This window comes from Amblyomma mixtum, chromosome 9, assembly GCF_055824585.1.
Source record: "Amblyomma mixtum isolate Tamu chromosome 9, ASM5582458v1, whole genome shotgun sequence".
NCBI classification, from domain to species: domain Eukaryota; kingdom Metazoa; phylum Arthropoda; class Arachnida; order Ixodida; family Ixodidae; genus Amblyomma; species Amblyomma mixtum.
This window is the reverse complement of record NC_143020.1, coordinates 102,486,720-102,508,548: the sequence shown is the minus strand read 5'-3', so window position 1 is coordinate 102,508,548 and position 21,829 is coordinate 102,486,720. Positions and strand designations below refer to the sequence as shown.

The 21,829-nt window shown below is 48.4% G+C and overlaps 2 protein-coding genes across 5 annotated transcripts in view; both read right to left on the bottom strand.

The window, feature by feature from the left end:
* LOC149330409 (cGMP-inhibited 3',5'-cyclic phosphodiesterase 3A-like) overlaps positions 1-21,829 on the bottom strand; it is a 321,644-nt gene that overhangs the window by 42,821 nt on the left and 256,994 nt on the right. The gene's annotated exons all lie outside the window — the stretch shown is intronic.
* On the bottom strand, positions 11,631-20,787 carry LOC149330412 (uncharacterized). Its single transcript, XM_089561247.1, has 2 exons — positions 18,978-20,787; positions 11,631-11,719 (listed from the first exon to the last, which is right to left on the bottom strand). The coding sequence occupies exons 1-2, from the start codon at positions 20,755-20,757 to the stop codon at positions 11,631-11,633; spliced, it is 1,869 nt and encodes a 622-aa protein (XP_089417373.1). The 5' UTR covers positions 20,758-20,787.

The following is a 21,829-nucleotide window of genomic DNA, read 5'->3' as shown; positions in this document are numbered from 1 at the left end:
GCACTAATTACTTGATGGGATTGATTCAAGTCAATCTTTAGCGAAACCGGTTACAAGACCAGCAACATTCGGGACCAGGTCAATAGAGTGAATGGCGGTAATGACATTTTTTTTCTGCTCATGCTTAATTTCCCAAGCTAAGTTTCAAGTACAGTGTTGCACTCTTTGAGTGGGTCCAAACATTTCCACGACGTCTGACGACCAAGCGTTCTAACAGTCATTAACATCGACAGTAATGACATCCAGTGTCATAAATGCAACAAGATAATCACATTACTCGCGCCTTTCTTTGTTTTACTGATATAAGGCCTTACTGTGCACTTAACTGGGGCAAGTATAAGCCTAACCATCGCAAACGTCGTCTGATGACAATAGGCGTTTACAAGTGGCATTAACGATCGGTGCAACGGCACTTAAGACCCGGGGAAGCTATTGCGTCGACAGCGTAAACCTCCCCTTTTTGCTTTTGCTGCCCCAGTGGAAGTAGGGGTATTACCTTTCCATTAACTTTGTGTCTCTTCGGCGCTTAGTGAGAGTGCAAGGCGTGCATCAACGACTACCGACAGGCTCGACATTGCCGAAATCCTCGGCCCGAACTTAGCTCACACTCTTCAGGTGGACTTTGCTCATCACAGTAATCGAGCAGTCGCCGCGATAACAAAAAAAAAAAAGAAAAGAACGCGAGCAGCCATAGAGAAGTAAGGATGGAAGCAAAGAGGGAGCATTAGTAGGGCGAGCCGGAGAGCAGTATTTATTTTAGCCGGTCATTATACTTTACTTCTTTTTTTCCCGTTGCATGCGCTCCGACCGTTCCGTTCGCGCTAACTGCGTCACAGCGCACTTTGCGAGGCACCCCGAAAGTGGAATACCCCTTCCGTTCCTCCCCGGGGAATATCCCTCTCCGGCGACGGCGACAGTAAAAAAAGGCTTCCCGACGGTACGGCCGTCAGCGTCGACCCCGAACGCATCGTAAAAGTGAACGGCACGGGCGCCACTAACGTCACCGCGCTGCGCTCAGAGAACCCCGCTTCGCTGGGAGGGAGATTCAGAGAAGAGAGGGCGCTGGATTGCACGGCGGGGTCGCTAAGCCACCGAAAAACTCCACAACCCCGCGCAAGGCAGCGGCCTCGCTGGAAAAGAAGCAACAAGACATAGACTGACAGCGCAAACGAATCAAGCCCAGAGGCGCTGGCACGACAGTAGATGTAGTAGTAGTAGCGCAAGGAAGAGGGGGGGGGGGGGGGGAAAGGAAGGAGGGAGGTAGTGAGCGCCCTCTACCCACAGCCAGCCACACTTTTGGCGGGTATTCGCGGGGCGGTCGACCGACAACGGAAGAGTCGTAAAACGCCCGACGCGCCCTCTACTCCCTAGCGCTCGTTCGCTTGCAGCGCCTCTCAGTGCATGGAGGCATTATCAATCGGGGGAACGGACCTCGGCGCCTGAACTCCTCAGCCATCATCCAGACCGCTCGCTCTTCCCTTTCCCGCCAACACCCCACCCCGTTAGTCCACTTTCGTTCTCCTCAACCTTTTGAGCCGTTCCAATCGTTTCCGTGTCTGGATAGCTGCGTAGCCACTTGCCGATCGCAGGAAAGAAGGCGACGCGCGGAAAAGAGAGGGCGCTCGCGTGCTGGTGCGAGCCTTTGGTTTTGAGTTGTGACGTCGATGGCCGACCAGTTGCGCCCTCTCTCGGCGATGACAGAAAGGAAGAGGGCAATTTCGAAAAGCACGAGAAAAGAGGCAGAAAATGTGAAATATGAAAAGGAAAACGGTGCGGGTGCTTATACGACGCCCGCTTTATTGAACCTTTTTGTTCTTTTGCCGTTCTCTAAGTTCCAGTTCGCGCTTAGGGAGGGCAAAGAGAGTGGGAAAGTAAAGCGACAACTGTGGTTTTCACGGAAGGGGTCCGTGAAACGTTGAAGGCCCGCAAAGTGGCGCGCGTGGCGGTTGAAGGAGGAGAGAGCTCCATCGCGTGCGCCGCATAACATTGAAAGGCAGCACGCCGGCGCCGACGGGATGTAGTTCCGCGGGACACTCGATTTATATTTTTGTTTGCCTCCGCAAAGTGTGAAGAAAGAAAACAAGATTCGCTTTTAAGTGAGCGTTCATGTCACGCGGTTATCGCTTTGATTCCTCGTTTCCCCCCATTCTTTTCCCAATTATTCCCCTTTTTTTCTACACTTATTTTCTTCTCCCCGCGTTTTGCATCAACACGGGAGAAAGCGGTCCTTCAAACAGACGTTGCTTCTTTTTCTCTTTTTTATTTATCCTTCTTCTATGCGTTCCTTTAGCGCGAAGTCGTTGTCGTTTTCTTCAAGTTCTTAACGTCGTCGTACCTGTCAACGTCTTTTCGCGGCTTCGAAGCAAAGATGTCAGCGCCTCTTCTTACCCCGACTCTTCGCAGCAGAGCCCCGAGCGGGAGTCGGGAAAGCAAATAGAGGAACGGAAGGGATGTAAGCTTCCCCCTTTCCTTCCCTTCAATCCTGTCTGGAAGGGACGCGCTCCCCGAAGAAAACTTTGAATCGCGTGGCGCCGACTGGTGGGCATTCGTGGAGAGTTTCTTATGCCGTATATTAGCTTAACTATGCTAGCCTTTAAAACTGATCATGTCGTGAGACAATGAGCGAAGGCAGCTAGAGTAGTCAGGGGCTCGTGCGGTTTAGACATAAAATGCGCCAGGCCTCAACGACAACAAACAAAAATTGCGCGGCAACTATTATGAGTTGCGCGATAATTGGTTGCCTCTGAGGCAGCCGGCAGCTCGTGGAGTGAACGACTGATCGATAGATAGATCCATCGAGTTTTACGCCTCCAAACATCCCTATGAGTTGTAAGGCATGCCCTACTGGAGGGCCTCGGAATAATTTCGACCAGCTGCTGCTCTTCATCATGCAGCGAAATCCCAACCAAAGCTCGTGTTACGATCGTGATCACTTTCTGATCTTGTTCAGAGGCGAACATTTAATTTCCTTCCACGAACTCTATAGTGTCATTCAAAAACAAAGGGTCCAGTGGAAGTGCAGTAAAGTCCGAAACATTAACCTCGTTGTGGTTAACTCGATAATGTGAGTGAGAGAGATTAAGGACCCTATTCGGACTTGCCATAAAAGAGACTTTTGTAGGGGTTCCAACGGCCCGGGTTACTAGTTTAGGTACAGCATTGCGGCAAACGCGACTGCTTTTGTAAGGTATATTTTGCCAGCAGTTATGGGAATGGTATTCCCTTCATCAGGGATATTATATATATATATATATATATATATATGAGAGAAGCCAACAGCCAAAGAAACCAAGGAGCACAGGGGATTTTTTTTAATTAATTTATTTTTTTGTGGTGTTGATCAAGTAAGAATATTACTGTCGCTTAAAGCTAATTGATTACAAAAGCAGAAGAAGAAACAACCACATGCCGCCGGTGGGATCCGAACCCACGACCTCCGAATTGCGCGTAATTGGGGCAGAAACGTGGAGGCTAACAAAGAGGGTTCAGCTTAAGTTAACAACAACGCAGCGAGCTATGGAAAGGAAAATGATAGGTGTAACGTTAAGAGATCGGAAGAGGGTGGAGTGGGTGAGGGAACAAACGCGGGTTAATGACATCTTAGTTGAAATCAAGAAGAAGAAATGGGCTTGGGCAGGGCATGTAATGCGAAGGCAAGATAACCGCTGGTCCTTAAGGGTAACGGAGTGGATTCCAAGAGAAAGCAAACGTAGCAGGGGACGGCAGAAAGTTAGGTGGGCGGATGAGATTAAGAAGTTTGCGGGGATATAGTGGCGGCAACTGACAAAGGACAGGGTTAATTGGAGAGACATGGGAGAGGCCTTTGCCCTGCAGTGGGTGTAGTCAGGCTGATGATGATGATGATGAATATTCTTACTTGATCAACACCACAAAAAAATAAATAAATTAAAAAAAAATCTCCTGTGCTCCTTGGTTTCTGTGGCTGTTGGCTTCTCTCATATTTATAACGAGCCCCTTATTCCCATTTCCTTATATATATATATAAAGAATGTATGACATACCTTATATATGTAGAAGTTATGTCATACGTTCGGACCATGTCAATTCTGCCAAATGGCAACAAATCGGAGTGTAATTAGGGATTTCATTAAATTTGTCAGCATTTCCTGAGCTGCACTTCACATTACAATGCCGAGTGGTGTTTTTTCTTGCATTGTCTTCCACCTCAGAGCCACCGTTAATTAGCCAGAGCTGTTCATTTTAAAGCTCTGTCAGCACTGTAATTAGCCATGCTATTAATGCCGCTAATTATCTTACCACCAGGCACAGCAGCCCCTCTGATGATTTACTTCTCCTTCCAATTTGTCTTATTAAACGATCAGTGTTAATTACCAGCCTCGTGTTATTTTTCTTTCCGATTCGGTTCCGCCACAAATTTGCTAAAAATTGGCCCTCTAGCCGCACTTACGCTAGAAAGTTCGCAAACAAAAGCAGGGAGGGACATATTGGAAAGGATCGGTATTGGAGTTGACGTTCCAGCCGGTGACACGAAAATTCAGGTGAGGCGGGAAATGCACAAGGGCTTGTACATAAAACCTTTGCCCAAGAACATGCATCCAATACATCACGAGGACCGCAGGAAGGCAAGAGCCAAAGCTTTACATGCTAAGTACGGGAAGTACAACGGGGCAGTCTATGTAGATGTCGCCGAGTATAAGAACAAGGATGCATTTGCAATTGCGGTGGTGGACGGGCGGGGCCACTTGATCGCCTCTGGATCAGTCAAAACCCGCTCCCCAGAAACTGCAGAGGAAGCGGCAATAGCACTAGCTATGACTAGTAGTAATGCTGACCTGATCTTCAGCGATTCAAAAACAGCCATCCGAAATTTGGCGAGGGGCAGAATATCTGTCACAGCGGCGCGGTTGTTGAATCGGGCCACGGAGCGAGGGATTACGGAGGCGGAAATTGTCTGGGTACCTGCACACTCTGGGAACCCTGGGAACGAGACGGCTCACATGAATGCTCGAGGTTTCGTCAGCCGAGTAGGTGAGCCGGACGTCCCGGGAAGGTCCACGAGAGATGGGCTGGTATCCTTTCATGACATTACTACTCATTTCAGACTTAACCGGAGGATTTACCCACCCCCGGACAAGCAATTGGTGAAGGCGCAGGAATGCGTCTGGCGCCGATTGCAGACCAGATGTTTCTTCAACCCATACGTGTTGAGCAAAATCTACCCGGACATTCAGCCGGAGTGCAAATGGTGTCACGAATTGGCAACCTATGACCACGTATTATGGAGCTGTAGCATAGCACCGCCACCGGCGGACATTATGCGTGATCCTTCCCTCGAGCAGTGGGAGGCCGTGCTGGCCAGCTCAGACCCGGTCGTCCAGACCAGGGCCGTGGAGTGGGCCACCCAGGTCGCCGTCAGCCACGGGTTGATGGCCATCTAACACGGAATCGTCCACACATGCTCTCTGACGAAAATAAAGTTTTTCCATCCATCCATCGATAACAGCAGCAGTTAAGTAACGGCGTTTTTTGCTATTCATAGAATTTTGTCCATTCAGCGTGAACCCTTACAAAAAAAGTTTCAGGCAGTCTATAGAGTGTCTATAGACTTGTGCCTGTAAATTCTATAGGCTGTATATAGACAAATCCTAGAGAAGAGTCTATAAGCAATACAAATGCCACAGACAGTCTATAGACAATCTATAGATTTATGGCCATACACTTTCAGTATATTTGTCTCCACAGACAATCTATAGACTATGAATAGCAAAAAGCAATATCTATAGGAAGTCAACAGAGTCAATAAGAAGTCTATAAACTGTCTATAGACCATTTTTATAAGGGAAGGACAAATTCCTTGTCTTTTTCTTCACGTCCACAGTAATCGATTCAATGTGCTATGATTTGGCAGTGTGCTGGTGGTCTGTGGAAGCGACGCGTACTGCGTTTGATCAACTCAAAGACAGGGGTGTATGGCACGGACACATAAACCATGGCCTCCGAAATCACCCACCCGCGCGCTCGTTTCGAGCGCGCGCGGGAAAACGAGAAAAGAAGAAGGAAAAAAAAATAAACTATGAATAACTACAGCGCCGAATATGGAATGCCACGCGTAAGCCACCAACGCCTCGCAACATTGTACATTACAACGGTACGAACAAGCCGGCTTCAGTAAAATGTTTCCCTCGAATTGCTGCGTTCCGTCCTGTTTAATTTTTCTGTTCTCACAGTAAAAACGAATGCATAAAAATGAAATAAAGAAAGAAAGGAAAAGAAAGAGAGGAAGGAAAGAAAGTAAGAAAAATAAAGAAAAAAAAGATTAAAGGAGGGAGGAAGATAGAATGAACGAGGAAGAGGAAAGAATGAATGAAATAAAGAAAGAAAAACAATGAGAAAAGAATAAAGGAGGGAGGAACATAGAATGCATCATGGGAAGTAGCGGGGCCAGTTGGTTCATTTTTCTACTTAAAACAGTGCGCAGGGACAGCTGTGCCTGTGTGTTTCTCCACTGTGTCCTGTCCCTGCGCACTGTTTTAAGTAGAAAGATAGAATGAACGATGGAAGAGGAAAGGATGAAGGAAAGAAAGAAAGGAAGGAAGAAAGAAAGAACGGATTGAAAAAAGGGAGAAAGAAAGAAAGAACGCAAGAAGGAAAGAAAGACAGAAAGGAAGGAAGAGAGAAAGAAAGGAAGAAAGAAAGAAAAAAAGAAAGAAAGAAAGAAAGAAAGAAAGAAAGAAAGAAAAGGGATAGTCATCCTGATCCAGGCTGCTGCAGACGACAATGGCACATACCGAGCGAAGGCAAGCGGTTAAAAAAGGAATCCTATCGTTCCAGTTTCGTGTTGATGCCGGGAGGAAAATGCTTGAGATATTGCGAAGTGGAAAGAAAAATTAAAGAAACAATAAAAAATGTTCTGGAAGAACCAGAGCGGCCGCCACGACAGTTTGCTCCCATCGGAAGGCGCGTGTCTTTCCCGGCTGAGAAATATGGAAATGAGTGAATCCCCGAGACGCGACGCGCGTGCGGCCATAAGGGGGTAGGAGGATGGGGGGGGGGGGGTGTCCTGTGGTCGTGCGAACAGAGCTACTGCCTGCGTCTGACAGTCGGAGCAGCCGTGCTCCACAAAGGATGAAAAGAGAGAAAAAATGGCGGAAAATGAAAAACAGCGGTGATAGACAGAACTTAAACGCGACGAAAAACAACAGGAAGAAAAAAAAAACGAGCGAGGAATATACCACGAAAGAATATGAAATAAACAAAGAAGGAAAAAATGGAACACGGTGAAATTGTATCTTGGGAAGGAAAAAAGGGGTTTTCGCTGCCGCGCTGGTGTGTTTTGCGAGTGAAGTACGAGCGACTACGTCCCGGGAAGAAAAGTGAAAAATGTGGGAAAAGACAGACGGCCGCTCCATCGGAGCAAGAAAAAGACACCGCCAGACGACGACATGAAGGCGGTTACACAGCGACGTCGGCGCTATGTTTGAAAGGGGAAGTTATAAGAGGGCGGTTCTAACAAGGACGCCCTAGAGCGATGCCGCTGTCAGAGGTCAGGAGGAGCAGAGAGCGAAAAAACAAAAACAAAACGAAAACAAAACGGAGAACGGGTAACAAGGCTCTCGTCAAAACAAAACAAAAGATAGTCTGCTCGGAACTTTTAAAGGAATCCTCCTCCGGCTTGTGGTTTGGGAGCGTGTGCGTGTGTGCGAGTCCGTGGTTTGGAGGGGGGGGGGGGGGGGGGGGGGGTTAAAGATAGAGGGATAGAAAAAAAGGTTTTGAGGCCGAGGCAGGGCAAGCAGGGTCGTTATTCGCCAGTCACCGTCCTTTCCTCTGCAAGGCGAGGTCCCCGCCACAATTCTGGTTTCAAAATCGATGCTCCATTTCGGGCAACCGCGCAGTGAAAAAGGAAGGTAAGAAAGCCAGAAAAAAAAAAGTATAGGCATAGAGGACAAGGCAGGTTCGGTATATTGGAGCGAGTCGCACGGCGCATTATTTTTAAGTGTGTTTAGTGCAAAACTGTTGCTCCCTAATTCAGGGGAACCGAAGAAGGGTCATCGCGGTGCAAAAGAGAGGATACGTTTATGTGTTCTAGTCACGTAAGTGGCCAATTCGGTGCAGCTACGCAAGGATTAAAAAGCAAAAAAAGAAAGAAAACCTGGTATTCATCACCACGCGCTGCAAATCAAGTGAATTGTCGACGGCGCGACAGAGTTCACGCAACGATTACTTCGGTGTTACTCGCAATTGTTTCGGTGTTTCAATCGCGTAATGAAAATTGAATCTCCTAGAGTAACATTGTGGGAGGTTAGGCGCGCCGTACTGTGGACGGCTCTAGATTAATTTCCGAGGAAATTTCGAGGCACATAATTTAGACTATGTATGGGTTGTCTATGTACAGTACAAATAAATTTTTGTCCAGGGTTTCATAAACTTTTCAGTGCCCAGTGTCGCCATTTCGCGACATATACGGTTTTCACGCCATTTGTTCATTATAGATGGAGCTTGCATACAACGCTTAGTATCAAGACGTTCCCAGTCTCCAGCATTTCTCAGTTAAAACGTTTGGCGTCACTATGAGGAGGATGCGTGAAGAAAAAAGCGTCGCGAATTCCAGGCTTCCAGCCAGCGTTCAACAACTGCTCGTTTTTCATTTTCTGACAAGTGTTGCGGGAAAAATAGAAATATATTTGTAGGTTAAAATATTGCTACCTGTTCCTGGGCTTTCAAGTTAGTTCGAAGCCTTCAATTTGACCTTTAACACAAATTACCTTTCACACAAGTAGGTGTCCTGTTATCAGGAATTCCGTACAAGCGCTTCTAGTACACCTGACTTCCACCAAGTGGCGCATAGCTTTGAACTTTCAGAAATAGAGCGCTGACATCATACGTTACGTAAGAAAAAAAAAGAATGACCGAGTAGCTGCTGAGAAAAACGTAATCGGTGGCAAGGCTTTGCGTCAGTAGACACCTTTAGCAATAGACAGTTTTAGCTCAGCCGGACAGCCGTCCGTTAAATACGGAAACTCGTTGCCGTTGCCACTGTTGCCAGGCTTGCCTAGTCACATTTGCCGTACGGTAGCAGTTGTCGTAGCTGCCATATCTACCTTACGGTGGGGCGAAAACACCCATATAGACACGTTTAGCATACTTTGTACCCTGTAACCCTTACCGTCACCGGATTACCGGGGGGCCCGCGCGCCGTCACTGCGCATGCGCAGTTCGTCTTGAGGGCACCAGATGGCGCCAGGTATCCGGCAGCTGCGCAAATGCCTGCCTCATCTGGACAAATCAGCCCGTGCGTACTGGTGGTGGGCAGGCTCCCGGTAATCTAGTAACGGAAACGGTAAAACTGTACACGGTATGCTAAAGGTGTCTAATATCGTGTACCGTGCTACCGTTACCGGAGTATCGGGAACCCGCCCACCACCAGTCCGCACGCGCTGATTGGTCCGGATGCAGCAGACGGGCGCGCAGCTGTCGGGCACCTGGCGCCATCTGGCGACCTCAATGCGAACTGCGCACGCGCACTGAATGCGCGCGGGCTCCCGGTAACGGTAGCATGGTACACAAGATGCTAGAGGTGTCTAGTGGCTGGGTGCTGTTATGAATGCCTAGTAATGAGCTACACAAAACTGAGCGTGCGCTAATTGTTGATAATTGGCGACATACTTATTTCTCAAATTTTAGTCGTGATAAAAAATTTTGATTTTGGTTTCTCATTGATTAGCTTCCATAATTAGGGGGTGATTATGCATTTTTCTGCGATGCTTTCATAATTTGCAATTAATATATTGAAGGTGCGGCGAAAAATGGGCGAACCGATGTTTTTTGCATTTTACCTTCTCTGAAAGGCGACCGCCCCATGTGACCGAAATGAAACTCGCGAACTCGTGCTCAAGAAGCCAAACGGCACTGCTACCGCGGCGAGTAATTTGATCCGACGATATTCCGATAAGGCGTTTCAGCAAACCTTTGGACAGCTGTTGCGCAAGTTTGTTTGTATAAGAGTAATTGCCTTAAACCGCACACGTGCGGCATGCTATTCGGTTACGCTCAGAGAACGAAATTTATACCGATGCGGATGAGCAGCGCCGTTGAGGCTGTTGCCTATTAAAAAAAACAAACAAAAAGCACCACGAAATAATATTTCAGCTGCTCGGTAATTTCAGTAAGGAACATCGTTTTCGAAGCTCCCATATATATCGCTACGCAAGAGGCTTTACCAGAAGACGTCTGATTGCATTTAGCAGACTATTTGTTTGGGCGCCACTTGAAAATTACCGCACGCATTCCAAGGAATTAAGCACAAGTTAATGGGCGGTAATTAGCGTCCGCGTTCTCTCTTGACGTTTATAACCATTCCCATTTACCCCCCACCCCCCCCCGCCGCTTTTTTTTGTGTTTGCCGCATCATAGCCTTAGTTGCTTTTGCGCAATAAACTCAATATAAATAGTCTTTTTTTTGTTCAGCCAGTTTCTTTTGGGAAGATAGCATAAGCTTCGGCAGCTATTTTAGAACTAGCAGAAAAAAAAAAGTAGGCTTGAAACTCCGAACTTTCAGCACTTTTTTTAGGCCGCGGAAAAGGCACTGTTCAGAACTCCTTGCACACAACAGTCGTTAAATTTCCGACAGTGGACGTGTATCAAGATCTGACTTAATGATTGGACCATAAATCGGAGAGTTGCAGATTGTCACGCCACCTGTGACTTTCAGACGAACTGCTTACGCGGCTTCCACACATATATAGCGGAGAAACCAAATACGTGAACGCGCTGAAAACGGCAGTAATAACAACGAATTCAGTCCGAGGTCAGGGGTACTGCTTCGAAGGTGGCTGCCATTTTGAATCTCCGCAACAGTCGCGCACGCTAAACTCGGGAAATTGCGTATGTAGCGAGATCCTACGTTAAGAGTCAGTACGAAATATCATTTGTCGCACGAGCGCTTTAAAGCACGCTGTCCCATACAACCATATGCCTATTTTATACTGGCACTACATTCTGCAGCGTAGGAACGTCGCCTGTGCACTCCTCGCAGCTTCCTTAGTGCTGCAATGAACTACTGAGATGGTGTATAAATGCAGGAAACTAAGCTGGGCCTGTCGCGGAGTAGCGTTTCAGTTGTCGAAGACCGCATACATTCCTCAGCTAAAACGATAGCCGGCGGGCGAAACGACTCTGGCGACGCGTCACATAAAACTCAACGATGTTTACTCTGCAAGCTGGACTTATCCCCGATGCACATAGAGCCCGAAGTAATACACTGAGCCAACGGACGGCCCTTTGCAGTTGGCGAGGTGGCGCCGAATATCCACTGTCCAACCACGGCAATCACCGTGAAACGAGTGCTCACACTAACGAGGCGTAATGAATGAGCCGTCAACGGTATACCCATGGTTAGCGTGCCCCGGGTAGGAGCCATCGCTATTCCGGGCGCTGTTGGAAGCTCGCCCGCTTCGGTCGATACACGGAAGCACAGTCGGTGGCGTGCTTCGAAGCAAGTCATAGTGATGTTTGTCCACCGCTCACCGCGTAACGAGCAAAGTTCTTCGCAATGGTCAACGGGAATGAACTTGCTGGTGCGTCTCGTCAGCGGCCGCATATAAATAACGAAATGATTCGCCAGGCAGGTTGCGGATAGCTATGACAACGCTTTAAGCATAGACATCGCTTTCTGTGCAGCCACTTCCATCATTGTCGACGCCATCTCTCGTGAGAGCCTCCAAGTAGTTGTGTATATACTCTGCACAAAGGTTCATTTGTATGACTAATGAACCAACCTGGCATATGCACCGAGATTCTGTTCCTCGGTTCTATAGTCTTTCTGCACCAAGCGATACGATCACTGCAGTCTCATATCTTTAACATCTCTCCATTCCTTTTATTATGACAAATGACGAACCCTCTTAAAACAAGAACCATTCCATCAAGACATGAGCATCGATTAACTCTTAAAGAATGTGCATTTCGCATCGACTGGTTTAAATATTCATTTTCTTACTTGCAATAAAGGAATGAAATAGTTTAGCAGTGGACCCCTGTACAACTACTAACGCGTCATTGCCAAAAAGTTTAACTAAGAACTGATACGCAGTAATTAAATAATGTTTAAGCAGTTATAAGACTGCTCACTTCACTGTAATAAGACCACATCAGTATAGTCATCTTACTAGCACTGTATAAGTGCATTCTTTTCTACCCAGCATGCTGTATCGTTCATGTTTTATTATCTGTTATCTGTATTTCTCTTCCATGCTCATGTAATCAATTTGTAACTAACATCGTTCTAGAGTGTATGGAAGTTTATGTGTATTACATTTCTGGCGTTCGTATTATGTGCCCAGCCTGCAAAAATCCCATTGGAATAGACAGTATCTGAAATAAATAAATAAAAAAAACAGGGAGGCGGTCTCCCTATCCATCCTTTATACACATCGAAAACTTTGACATTCCGCGTCGCCTCTTCCGAGATACTACCCAAAGGTTACCTCTGAATAGACTTTTTTCCCTCTCTCAAACTTAGCAGGGTAAAATTACAGGAACTTTACGTGGAGAGGCAACACTACACAACACCGACCATGGAGGAAAAAAAAAAACTGAGGAGGGAGCGTCCAGCGATAAGCTTGAAGCCTAGTCTTAACAAGAAATAATATAGTAAAAAAAAAGAGTTTGTCCACCCGTGATGACGCCACGTGTAGCGGGCGGTAAAATCTATCCCCGTTGCGCGCGCGCATGCGCAGATTAGCGCGGCAAACTGACTGTAGATCAACCTCCTTGCTGTAGACGCCCCGCGCCATAAAACGCGCATACGCGCGCACTAAAATATACCAGAACCAAAACATAAAGGACTGACTGGGAGAGCGAGAAACTGAGGGAGAAAACGGCTTCATAAACACTCGGCTTGCGACCGCTGGCCGTGTGACGTCACGCTCCCTCCTTAGTTTTTTTCCTCCATGACACCGACCAAAGGTAGAGGGCGCATGCGTCACTTGGGCTAACGAACGAATGCGTGTCTGTGTCACTGGCAGATGCCCATCGAAGTGCCATCACAGCACATACGCCGCAGATGGCTCACAGATGAACACTGCTTCTCCCCAGCGTTCCTTCTTCCCTTTTTTGGAAGCGGGGCACGAGTAGCCTGGAAGAAAAGCGGCTTTCCTCGGGAGAGCCATCGTAGCGCACTCTTGTGGTTCCACGGCGCCAACTGCCAGCGGCAATGTGTGTGGGCTGCGAGTGCGACACCTACAGAGATCGGCAGACCGAAGCGAGACGGCGACGGATAGCAAGCGTGCTTCCTGCACTGTTCCTCAGCTGTCCGCCGCTTGAGGCCATCAGTCTGGACGCTAAGCGGCACACTAGGGGGCGGCTGCGGACAAGGCCGTTTCCTCTGCCATGCGCCGCCGGCAGCGAAGGAAAGTGCGGGGTAGCAGTGGACAAAAGGGAAGGCATGCGGGACGCTGATTTCCCATGGGTCCCATCAGCGGAGTCGTCTGGTCTTTGGGCTCGCTGTCTTTTCGCCTGTTTCTGTATAGCGACGAAACGGTGCGCCGGTTGTCGCTGCGGTGGTGCTTTGACTGCCCCTGGCGAGTGAAATGCATGTGACGCGAGCTCAGCGAGGTAAGGCTGTGGCGGTCTAAGCGGACTAAGCCGCGCCTAAGTTTGTTTGCTGGAAGAAGTGGTACGCTAGCCGTGTAGTTCCGGCACTAGTCTGTGTTAGTCTGTATGTCGCCAGTCTGGGTTTTTTTTGCTGGAAGAAGTGGTAGATTAGGCATGGAGTCCCGGCGCTAGTCCGTGTTTTTCTGTGGCTTGTCTGGGTTTTGTTTGCTGGAAGTGGTTGATAAGGCATGGAGTCCCAGCGCTAGTCAGTGTTTGCCTGCCGCTAGTCTGGGTTTTGTTTGCTGGAAGAAGTGGTACACTGGGCATGTAGACCCGGCGCCATCCTGTGTTTGTCTGTGGTTCCAGTGCACGTGGTTCCGGCGCTAGTCTGCGTCAGTCTGTAAGTTGCTAGTCTCGGTTTTATTTGCTGGAAGGAGTGGTACTTTAGGTATGTAGTCCCGGCGCTAGTCTGCGTTTGTCTGTCGCTAGTCTGGGTTTTGTTTGCTGGAAGAAGTTGTACATTAGGCATGTGGTTCCGCCGCTAGTCTGCGTCAGTCTGTATGTCGCTAGTTTGGGTTTTGTTTGTTAGAAGAAGTGGTACACTATGCACGTAGTCCCGGCGCTAGTCGATTTGTCTGTGGCTAGCCAAGGTTGTGCTGTAGAGGGTGCGGGCTGGGCAATATTATTTTTATTTCTTTTTCTTAGCTGCCCACACTACTTTGTCACTGCTCTGGTGTTAGTCTTTTTTCGTTGAGGCGGTATATTCAGGAAGCAGACTACAAATTTCCGAAGTTCTAAAAATTCAGAGTACCTCGATACAGCCTCTCCATTTACTTGTAGATACCGATGAGAACCTTCGAAAAGACACATCCACATATTTTTTCAGTGCGTGTCCGAGTCAAAAATGCATGAGTAGACACTCATGCATTTTTAGGTGCTAGGTGAGACACTCTATTTTTCATGATCGTTATCATCGTTATGACTCTTAATCCCCCTGCCCCTTCTTTTTCGTAAATCTGCCTCTGAGCTGAACCTCAACACAGAATCTAATAAAACTAATATAGTTACTCTAACGAAAGCCGCGGCCTCATTCTCGTGCCCAGCCTCCCTTTCTTGCTAACCGTGGTCACAGCCATTACAGTAACACCTCGTGATAACCCACAAGCCTATGAAAACCGAACAAGGGCTTAATGATCTGGCAAAGACAATCTTTTATATCACCTGTTTCTAATCATTAACACGATGGCCGCTTTTACCATGAAACTGAAGCTTATGGAGATAGCAACCACGCAATGTTTTTAGATCAGCGCCGTTACGGACCAAACAAACAAGCGCGTTAAACAGATTTCCCCGCTTCATGAAGCAGCGAGTCGTTAATTTTGCATCCTTAGTGAGCAAGCATTCTTATTAGCATTACCATAACGACCCCGTGGAGAAGAGCTCGCACAATCTCATCTGCGCGCTTTTTACCCCGTACCGTACTCTACTCGAACACCGGGGTCCTTCCCCAAGCGCAGCAGCCGAGCCCAGCCATGCTTAACGCAGGCGCGACATCAGGTGCGCGCGCCTGTTCGTGACGCTCGTTTCCGGGGGCCATTTTTCTTCCTGCGGTGGCGGTCCGCCGCTGCCCGCCACCAGGGGGAGCAACGGGGGAGGGTGCGGATGAACGAGGGGAGGAGGAGGAGGGCGACTTGGTGGTCATTTGGTCGCGGCACTCTGCCCGGATCGCGTATAAGGCCATCGCGCAAAACAAGGGGGAAGGAAGGGGTGAGGGAGGAGGTCTTATATGTGGTCGCAGCTGTTTGCCGAAGGCGCGGTCTGTCGTGCGGCCCGCCGCCCGCAAATGAGCCCGCGGCGTACTCTGTTTTGACGCCACTGGGGTCGTCCTTGATGCCCCCGGCGAGTCCGTGCGGGCGAGACATGCAGTTTGGGGAGAGCACGCCCAGTTTTGTTGTGGCCCTAGTGTGCACCGGTCGTTTTTCAGTGGCAGATTTAGGATGCGTCGCCGCACGGGCGCTTCTCGGTAATTCCGAGTTCTCTGACGTGTCGGAGGCAGCTCGAAGTTGAGTGGATTTGAAATATTGTTGAGAGAAACTTAAAAAAGAGGCGAGAAATGTAACAATTGAAGTTGAAACGTTTTTTAGAACGACGCAGATGCAAGGTAGTGTATCAGAACAGGGCTCTGAACTGACTCAACGGTCGTAACTATACTCCGCCTGCTAAACAGATTCGCATTAGTTCTTTGCACGATCGATCCTTTGCACAATATATAGCATAGTCTTATCTTTCCCCTGCTATCTTTCTTCATATTCAGGATAGTTCGTATGTCAACGGGGCGTTGATGTGGTTGTTCTACGTGCGTCTATCCTCCCTTTACGTTTCATTTCCATCGAATAACCACTAACACTACGAGGCTAGCAAGAGCAGTTACTACTAGTACTAATATTCATCATCATCATCAGCCTGACTGCGCCCACTGCAAGGCAAATGCCTCTTCCATGTTTCTCCAATTAACCCTGTCCTCTGCCAGCTGCGGCCACCATACCCCTGGTAACTTCTTAATCTCATCCGCCCATCTAACTCTCTGCCACCCCCTGCTACGCTTGCCTTCTCTTGGAATAAACTCCGTTACCTTTAGGGACCAGCGGTTATCTTGCCTTCGCACTACATGCCCTGCCCAAGTCCATTTCTTCCTCTTGATTTCAACTGGGATGTCATTAACCACCGTTTGTTCCCTCACCCACTCCGCCCTCTTCCGATCTCTCAGCGTTACACCTATCATTTTTCTTTCCATAGCTCGCTTTGTTGTCCTTAACTTAAGCTGAACCCTTTTAGTTAGCCTCCAAGTTTCTGTACCATAGGTGAGTACCGGTAAGATACAGCTGTTGTATACAGCTGTATCTACAATTACTACCCATTCCAAAGGAGACGAAAAGTGCGAGGAAAGTTGGCCGTTGAAAAATGGACGTGCGAATAACCTGCGACGACGTTGCGAATTGGAAAGATCCAGCGTCGTCAAGTTCACGCTGCACTACCGGCGTCGTTCACCGCGTCGCGCTGTGTAGACACTCTTCCCCACCGGCCCTGCACCGTACATAAACGTTCCCCGAGTGCGCATCGCGAAGTTGTTCCAAATTAGAGCCAGGACCGCATCGCCGGATCGAGTCCCATGTTTTGAGAAGACGCGCGCAAACGTATTAATGTTACTCGGAAAAGGGACCGGCGAAACACTACGCCGGAGCACGTCGTTCCGACTAATGAACGTCCACGAATACCGGCGCTTGTAACCCGAGCTCACTAGGAGTGCTGTAGGGGGAGAAATGGTCGCAGGCTCTACCTGTAAATATGACAATGCGGAGCTGGTTTCGGTGAAGGAGTTTGATCTAACGATTGCGAATCAAGCGTTAGACAAATAAATAAAGCAGACACTGCTACCTACAAAAGACGCTGAGCTCCGCAGGACGTTACTTGGAAACTGAACGCTAATTGTCCCACTAGGACAAGACACGTTGATGACTTTGGGAAGGGCAAGGGAGAAACTGGGACGACACAACATACGCTACGCGTGGTAACCCTACAGGAATTCCTTAAGCAGGGACCAGGCCGAAAGGCCCTTCTGAAGGAACCAGCGCACAAAACACAACTGTTGTAGCGGCGGGTGCCGCCCAAGTACACGAACTGCTAGCAACCAAACAAATCCACCTTTATTGCCACACACAGTCATATATATACACATAGCGACACTGGTGCCTCTGGCGGCAGGTGATCCCCAAACCGGAACCGAAACCACATATACAACATATTCCCTTCCTTATAAAAAGAACAGCTACATGGGTTAGTGATTTAGTAGTGGTAGTACGTTAGTGCTCTTTTACAGAATTATATTTACAGTAACAACAATGTGCTTGTCTTATGCACTTCATACAAAAATATAAAACAAAAAGAGGAAAACAAGATACAACTCTATTTATGTCCATATTTCACGTCAGCAAACTCAACACTCGTGCAGATTGTGACAGGTTCATGTTCACTGCAAAGCATGTCTTTCTGTACTTAATGTCCATAGCGGTCTGGAGGTCGTCTATTCCTTGATGGCTGTACCCTACGCTGAGGTCCCGATGCTTCTGAGAAACCACTGGCGGCAGGCGAAGTCTCTTCCGGCTCACAGCCGGTCACTGGTGGCATAGGCGGCTGCTTCGCAGCAGCCACAGCTGAAGTTCCGGTTGGCGCTTCTGAAACGGGTCTCTCCAAGGTAGGCGGTAAGCTGCTTTCCCTAGCGGTGTCATTTGTAACACTCCTTTCCCCCCACCCACAGAGAGATGCAGAAGCTCGTGGCATCCTTGACAACTTTGAAGCGTTCCATGTTTTTCCATCATCAAGTTGGAAAGACGATTGCCCCTGCTTTCTTATCACTTTTCTTGGGCGGCTAAAGGCCAGGTCACCTTTAAAAGCAGTTGTCGGTTTGCGTACTCGTACAAGGTCATCAACATCCACTTTGGTTTCCCTTGCGGCCCTGCGAGCGTCTGTGTATAGTTTACTGGATAGCTGCTTTTGCTTCACCCGTTCGCGTAGGCGGTGGAGCTCTGAACTAGGGTCGGTTGCAAATATTGCTGACGGATGCCCAACGACATCGAGCCGAGTCCTTGGCAGACGTCCATGCAGGAGAAGTGCTGGGGCAACTGCAGTTGTGGCATGCGGCGTACAACGGTAAATGCCCAAGTATTCTGTTACCGTTTGGCGTAAGGGACGCTGCTCGAGTGTAGCCACTTGAACAAAGCTTTTAAAAACTCTGTTGAACCGTTCTACCTGTCCGTTTGCTTGCGGGTAGTATACGGATGAATGCCGCAAGCGGATGCCGCGATCCTGCAGAAAAGCTTGGAACTCTCGAGATGAAAACTGTGGCCCGTTATCGCAAACAATTTCCTCAGGGTAACCTTCACGTGCGAACACTGACAGCAAGAAGCCTGTTACTGTGCGTGTTGTGGCTTGGTTGCAAAAGTATACTTCGGGCCACTTAGAAAAGTAGTCGACCAGCGTGATCGCATATCGACAATCGTGTGGTGCTCTCTCAAATGGGCCAACAATGTCCATGCCGAGCTTTAGCCACGGTTCCTTTGGTAAGGGGACCGGGTTCAATGGTGCAGTCATAACCTTCGTGCTCTTGTCCGCTGCCTGACATATACTACACGTTTGAATAGCTAGCTCGACTTGCCTGTCCATGGCTGGCCACCAAAATTTTTCTCGCAGACGTGCTTTCGTTCGTACAATTCCAGGGTGAGCCTCATGAGCAGCGGTAATTATCCGTGCTGTAAGTGATGCGGGAACCACAAGGCGTTCGCCACGCAAAATCAAATTGTCCACCACTGACAGTTCATCGCGAAGCTTGAAGAAAGGTTGAAGCTCACCCGGCAGAGATTTTTGCGCAGGCCAGGACGATTCAATGTAGGCCTTGATTCGTTGCAGTGTGCTGTCTTCCGATTGGGCCTGTTCAAACTCTTCCCTGGTAATGCAAGAAGAAATAAGGGCAACTGATACAGTTTCATCAGGTAAAGTCTCTTCCGAGACCAATGGTCGTAGCGAGAGCGGAAGGCGCCGAAGTTTGGATTGCACTGGCTGCACCGTGGATCGCGTTTTGACGTGATGCACAAAACCTTTCGCGAGGCCAAAGCCTGGATCGAAAAGAGATCCAAACTCGCCAACTAATTCCTTTGGGAGGTTAATATCCTGCACGGCTTTCGTCGGGTCAGGGCGCTGTTCCCTTCGAGAATTAGGAGTTAGCGTCGTTTCAAGGCATTGAAGAGATGACCCATCAATCTGTAGACCGAGGGCCTTGATGGCATCGATACCCAAGAGTGAGGTGCCTTTTTCAACGACGTAGAAAAGAAGGCTTGTTGTGCTAGCTTTGTACGTAACGTCAGCGAAGAAACAGCCACGAACCGGAATTGGCTGTTTTGAATAGTCCAGTAACCGAACAGTCGGGGCCAAAAGTACTTGGCCTTCAAAATACTGCTTAAAAAGATCGTGTGCAACAATGGAAACTGACGACCCAGAATCTACAAGGAAAGTTATGTCCGCACGGCCAATCGAAACTGTGACGTGAACAGCGGAGCGAGCGGCCGACGTCACAGCCAGAATGCTCAAAACTTCCTCGCTCGGAGAATCTTGGCTGTCTACCTCACGCACCGGAGCGGAGCCTCGTTTCTGGCAAACATAGCGGAAGTGACCCATGACACCGCAATGGTGACAACGCTTGCTTTTGGCTGGACAGCGAACTGATGCTGCATTGTGCTGGGATGAACCGCAGCGGTAACAATGAGACTGGCGGTTGTGCGCCCGCTTCGAGCTCTCGTCGGATTCTGGTGTACGCGTAGGCGTATTTCCACGAGTATTTATGCGTCCAACATCTACAGAAGGAAATTCTTGCAGATCATTGTACGCCTGCTCAAACTGCCTTGCCAGTAGTACTGCTCTAGCGAACGAGAGAGACGATCCTTCAAGCAGAAGACGCTCGCGTAAGCTCCGAGACGAAATACCCGCAACGAACTGGTCACGCAGCGAATCTTCTTCGACAGGAAAAGAGCATGTAGCAGAAAGCTCCCGCAATGCTGTGATGTACTCATTCACTGATTCACCAGCTTGCTGAACTCGCCTACTGAAACGATGCCGTTCGGCAACAACATTGCTTGTTGCCGAAAAATGAGCGTGCAGAGCGGTAACTGCGATATCGTACGACGATACTTCAGGCCTTGTGTCGCCTGTGCCCTTGCTATCTTCCGACGCTTTATCAGTAGCAGTTTGCTCACCGAGCTTGGCGTTGTCCAACGATGGAAGTGGTAATGTGTAAAATATGCGCTGACCTTCTACGCCGAGGCTGTGAAGAAGTAGTGCTTTGCGACGATCCGGCGTGCAGTCAGAGGCCCCCGAAGCAAGCAGGTAGTTCTCGAAGATGCGGAACCATTGCGGCCACGCAACAGCAGGCCGACCAGGCACAGGCAGGAACGGGGGCGGCGGCGCGATTCCAGAAATGCTCATGGCGCCGGAAAGCAAGCGGCGAAAGTCACGCCCCCCGAAATGATCCCGTCCTCGTCGCCAATGTTGTAGCGGCGGGTGCCGCCCAAGTACACGAACTGCTAGCAACCAAACAAATCCACCTTTATTGCCACACACAGTCATATATATACACATAGCGACACTGGTGCCTCTGGCGGCAGGTGATCCCCAAACCGGAACCGAAACCACATATACAACAACAACGGACAAGAAAAAGGTGGTACAGGACGGACAGGAGCGCTGTTTTCTTCCTTTTTCTTGTCCGTTGTGTTTTGTGCGCTGGTTCCTTCAGAAGTATGTATTACCAACTAGCCCAACAACAAGTGTTGCTCGAAAGGCCCTTGATGCACTGAAAAAACAAACACGCGAAGTACGTCGACAGTCGCGGAAACGACGGACTTTTCATATTCGCGGTAACCCTTCGTTACATGCATGCTATTTATAATCATTGCTTTCCTCCTAGGATAATTGATTTATAACGATAAAATCAAAAAAACATAATGGACGGGAAGTCCCAATGTTGTCACGGACTTTGGGACCGCCTCTTTTAAGTAGTCTTCACGGCGCATTTAATGAAACAAAAAAGTTGGAAATCTAAGGAGCCGTATGTATATGCGAAAAAAATGGTTTATACCAGTGAAATAGCATATATATATATATATATATATATATATATATATATATATATATATATATATATATATATATATATATATGTATTATATATTATACACACACACACAAGAGATGGGAATGAAGGGCTCGTTATACATTTTTAAGAGAAGCCAACAGGCACAGAAACCAAGGAACACAGGGGATTTTAATTATGTTTATTTATTTTGTGGTGTTCATCAATGGAGAATATTACTGAAAATGTTATCGCTTAAAGATAATTGATTAGAAAAGCAGAAGAAAAAAAAACAACCACATGCCGCCGGTAGCAACCGAACCCACGAACTCCAAATTACACGTCCGGTGCTCTACCTCCCAGCTACGGCGACGGCTGTGAAATCTGCTTTTGGAGGTATTTATGTTCATAAGTAACCTAGCGTTGAGAGCTTTCATCAGCGCCACCCATGTTCGTAAGCGGCGGACGTAGTACGTCCTGAGTTACCGCTGGTGTGACGTGGAACGTCATCGAACGGCGAAGGTGGAAGCTGCGTGAGAACCCTCTGATGCCTCCTATGGCGTCAAGGCTGCCAGGACC

Coding starts and splice junctions, on each gene's coding strand:
- LOC149330412 (XM_089561247.1), bottom strand. CDS start 20,757: ATGTGTATATATATGACTGTGTGTGGCAATAAAGGTGGATTTGTTTGG. Junction 11,720..18,977: donor TGCGCAAAAATCTCTGCCGG/GTGAGCTTCAAC, acceptor ACCTTTGTGCAG/AGTATATACACAACTACTTG.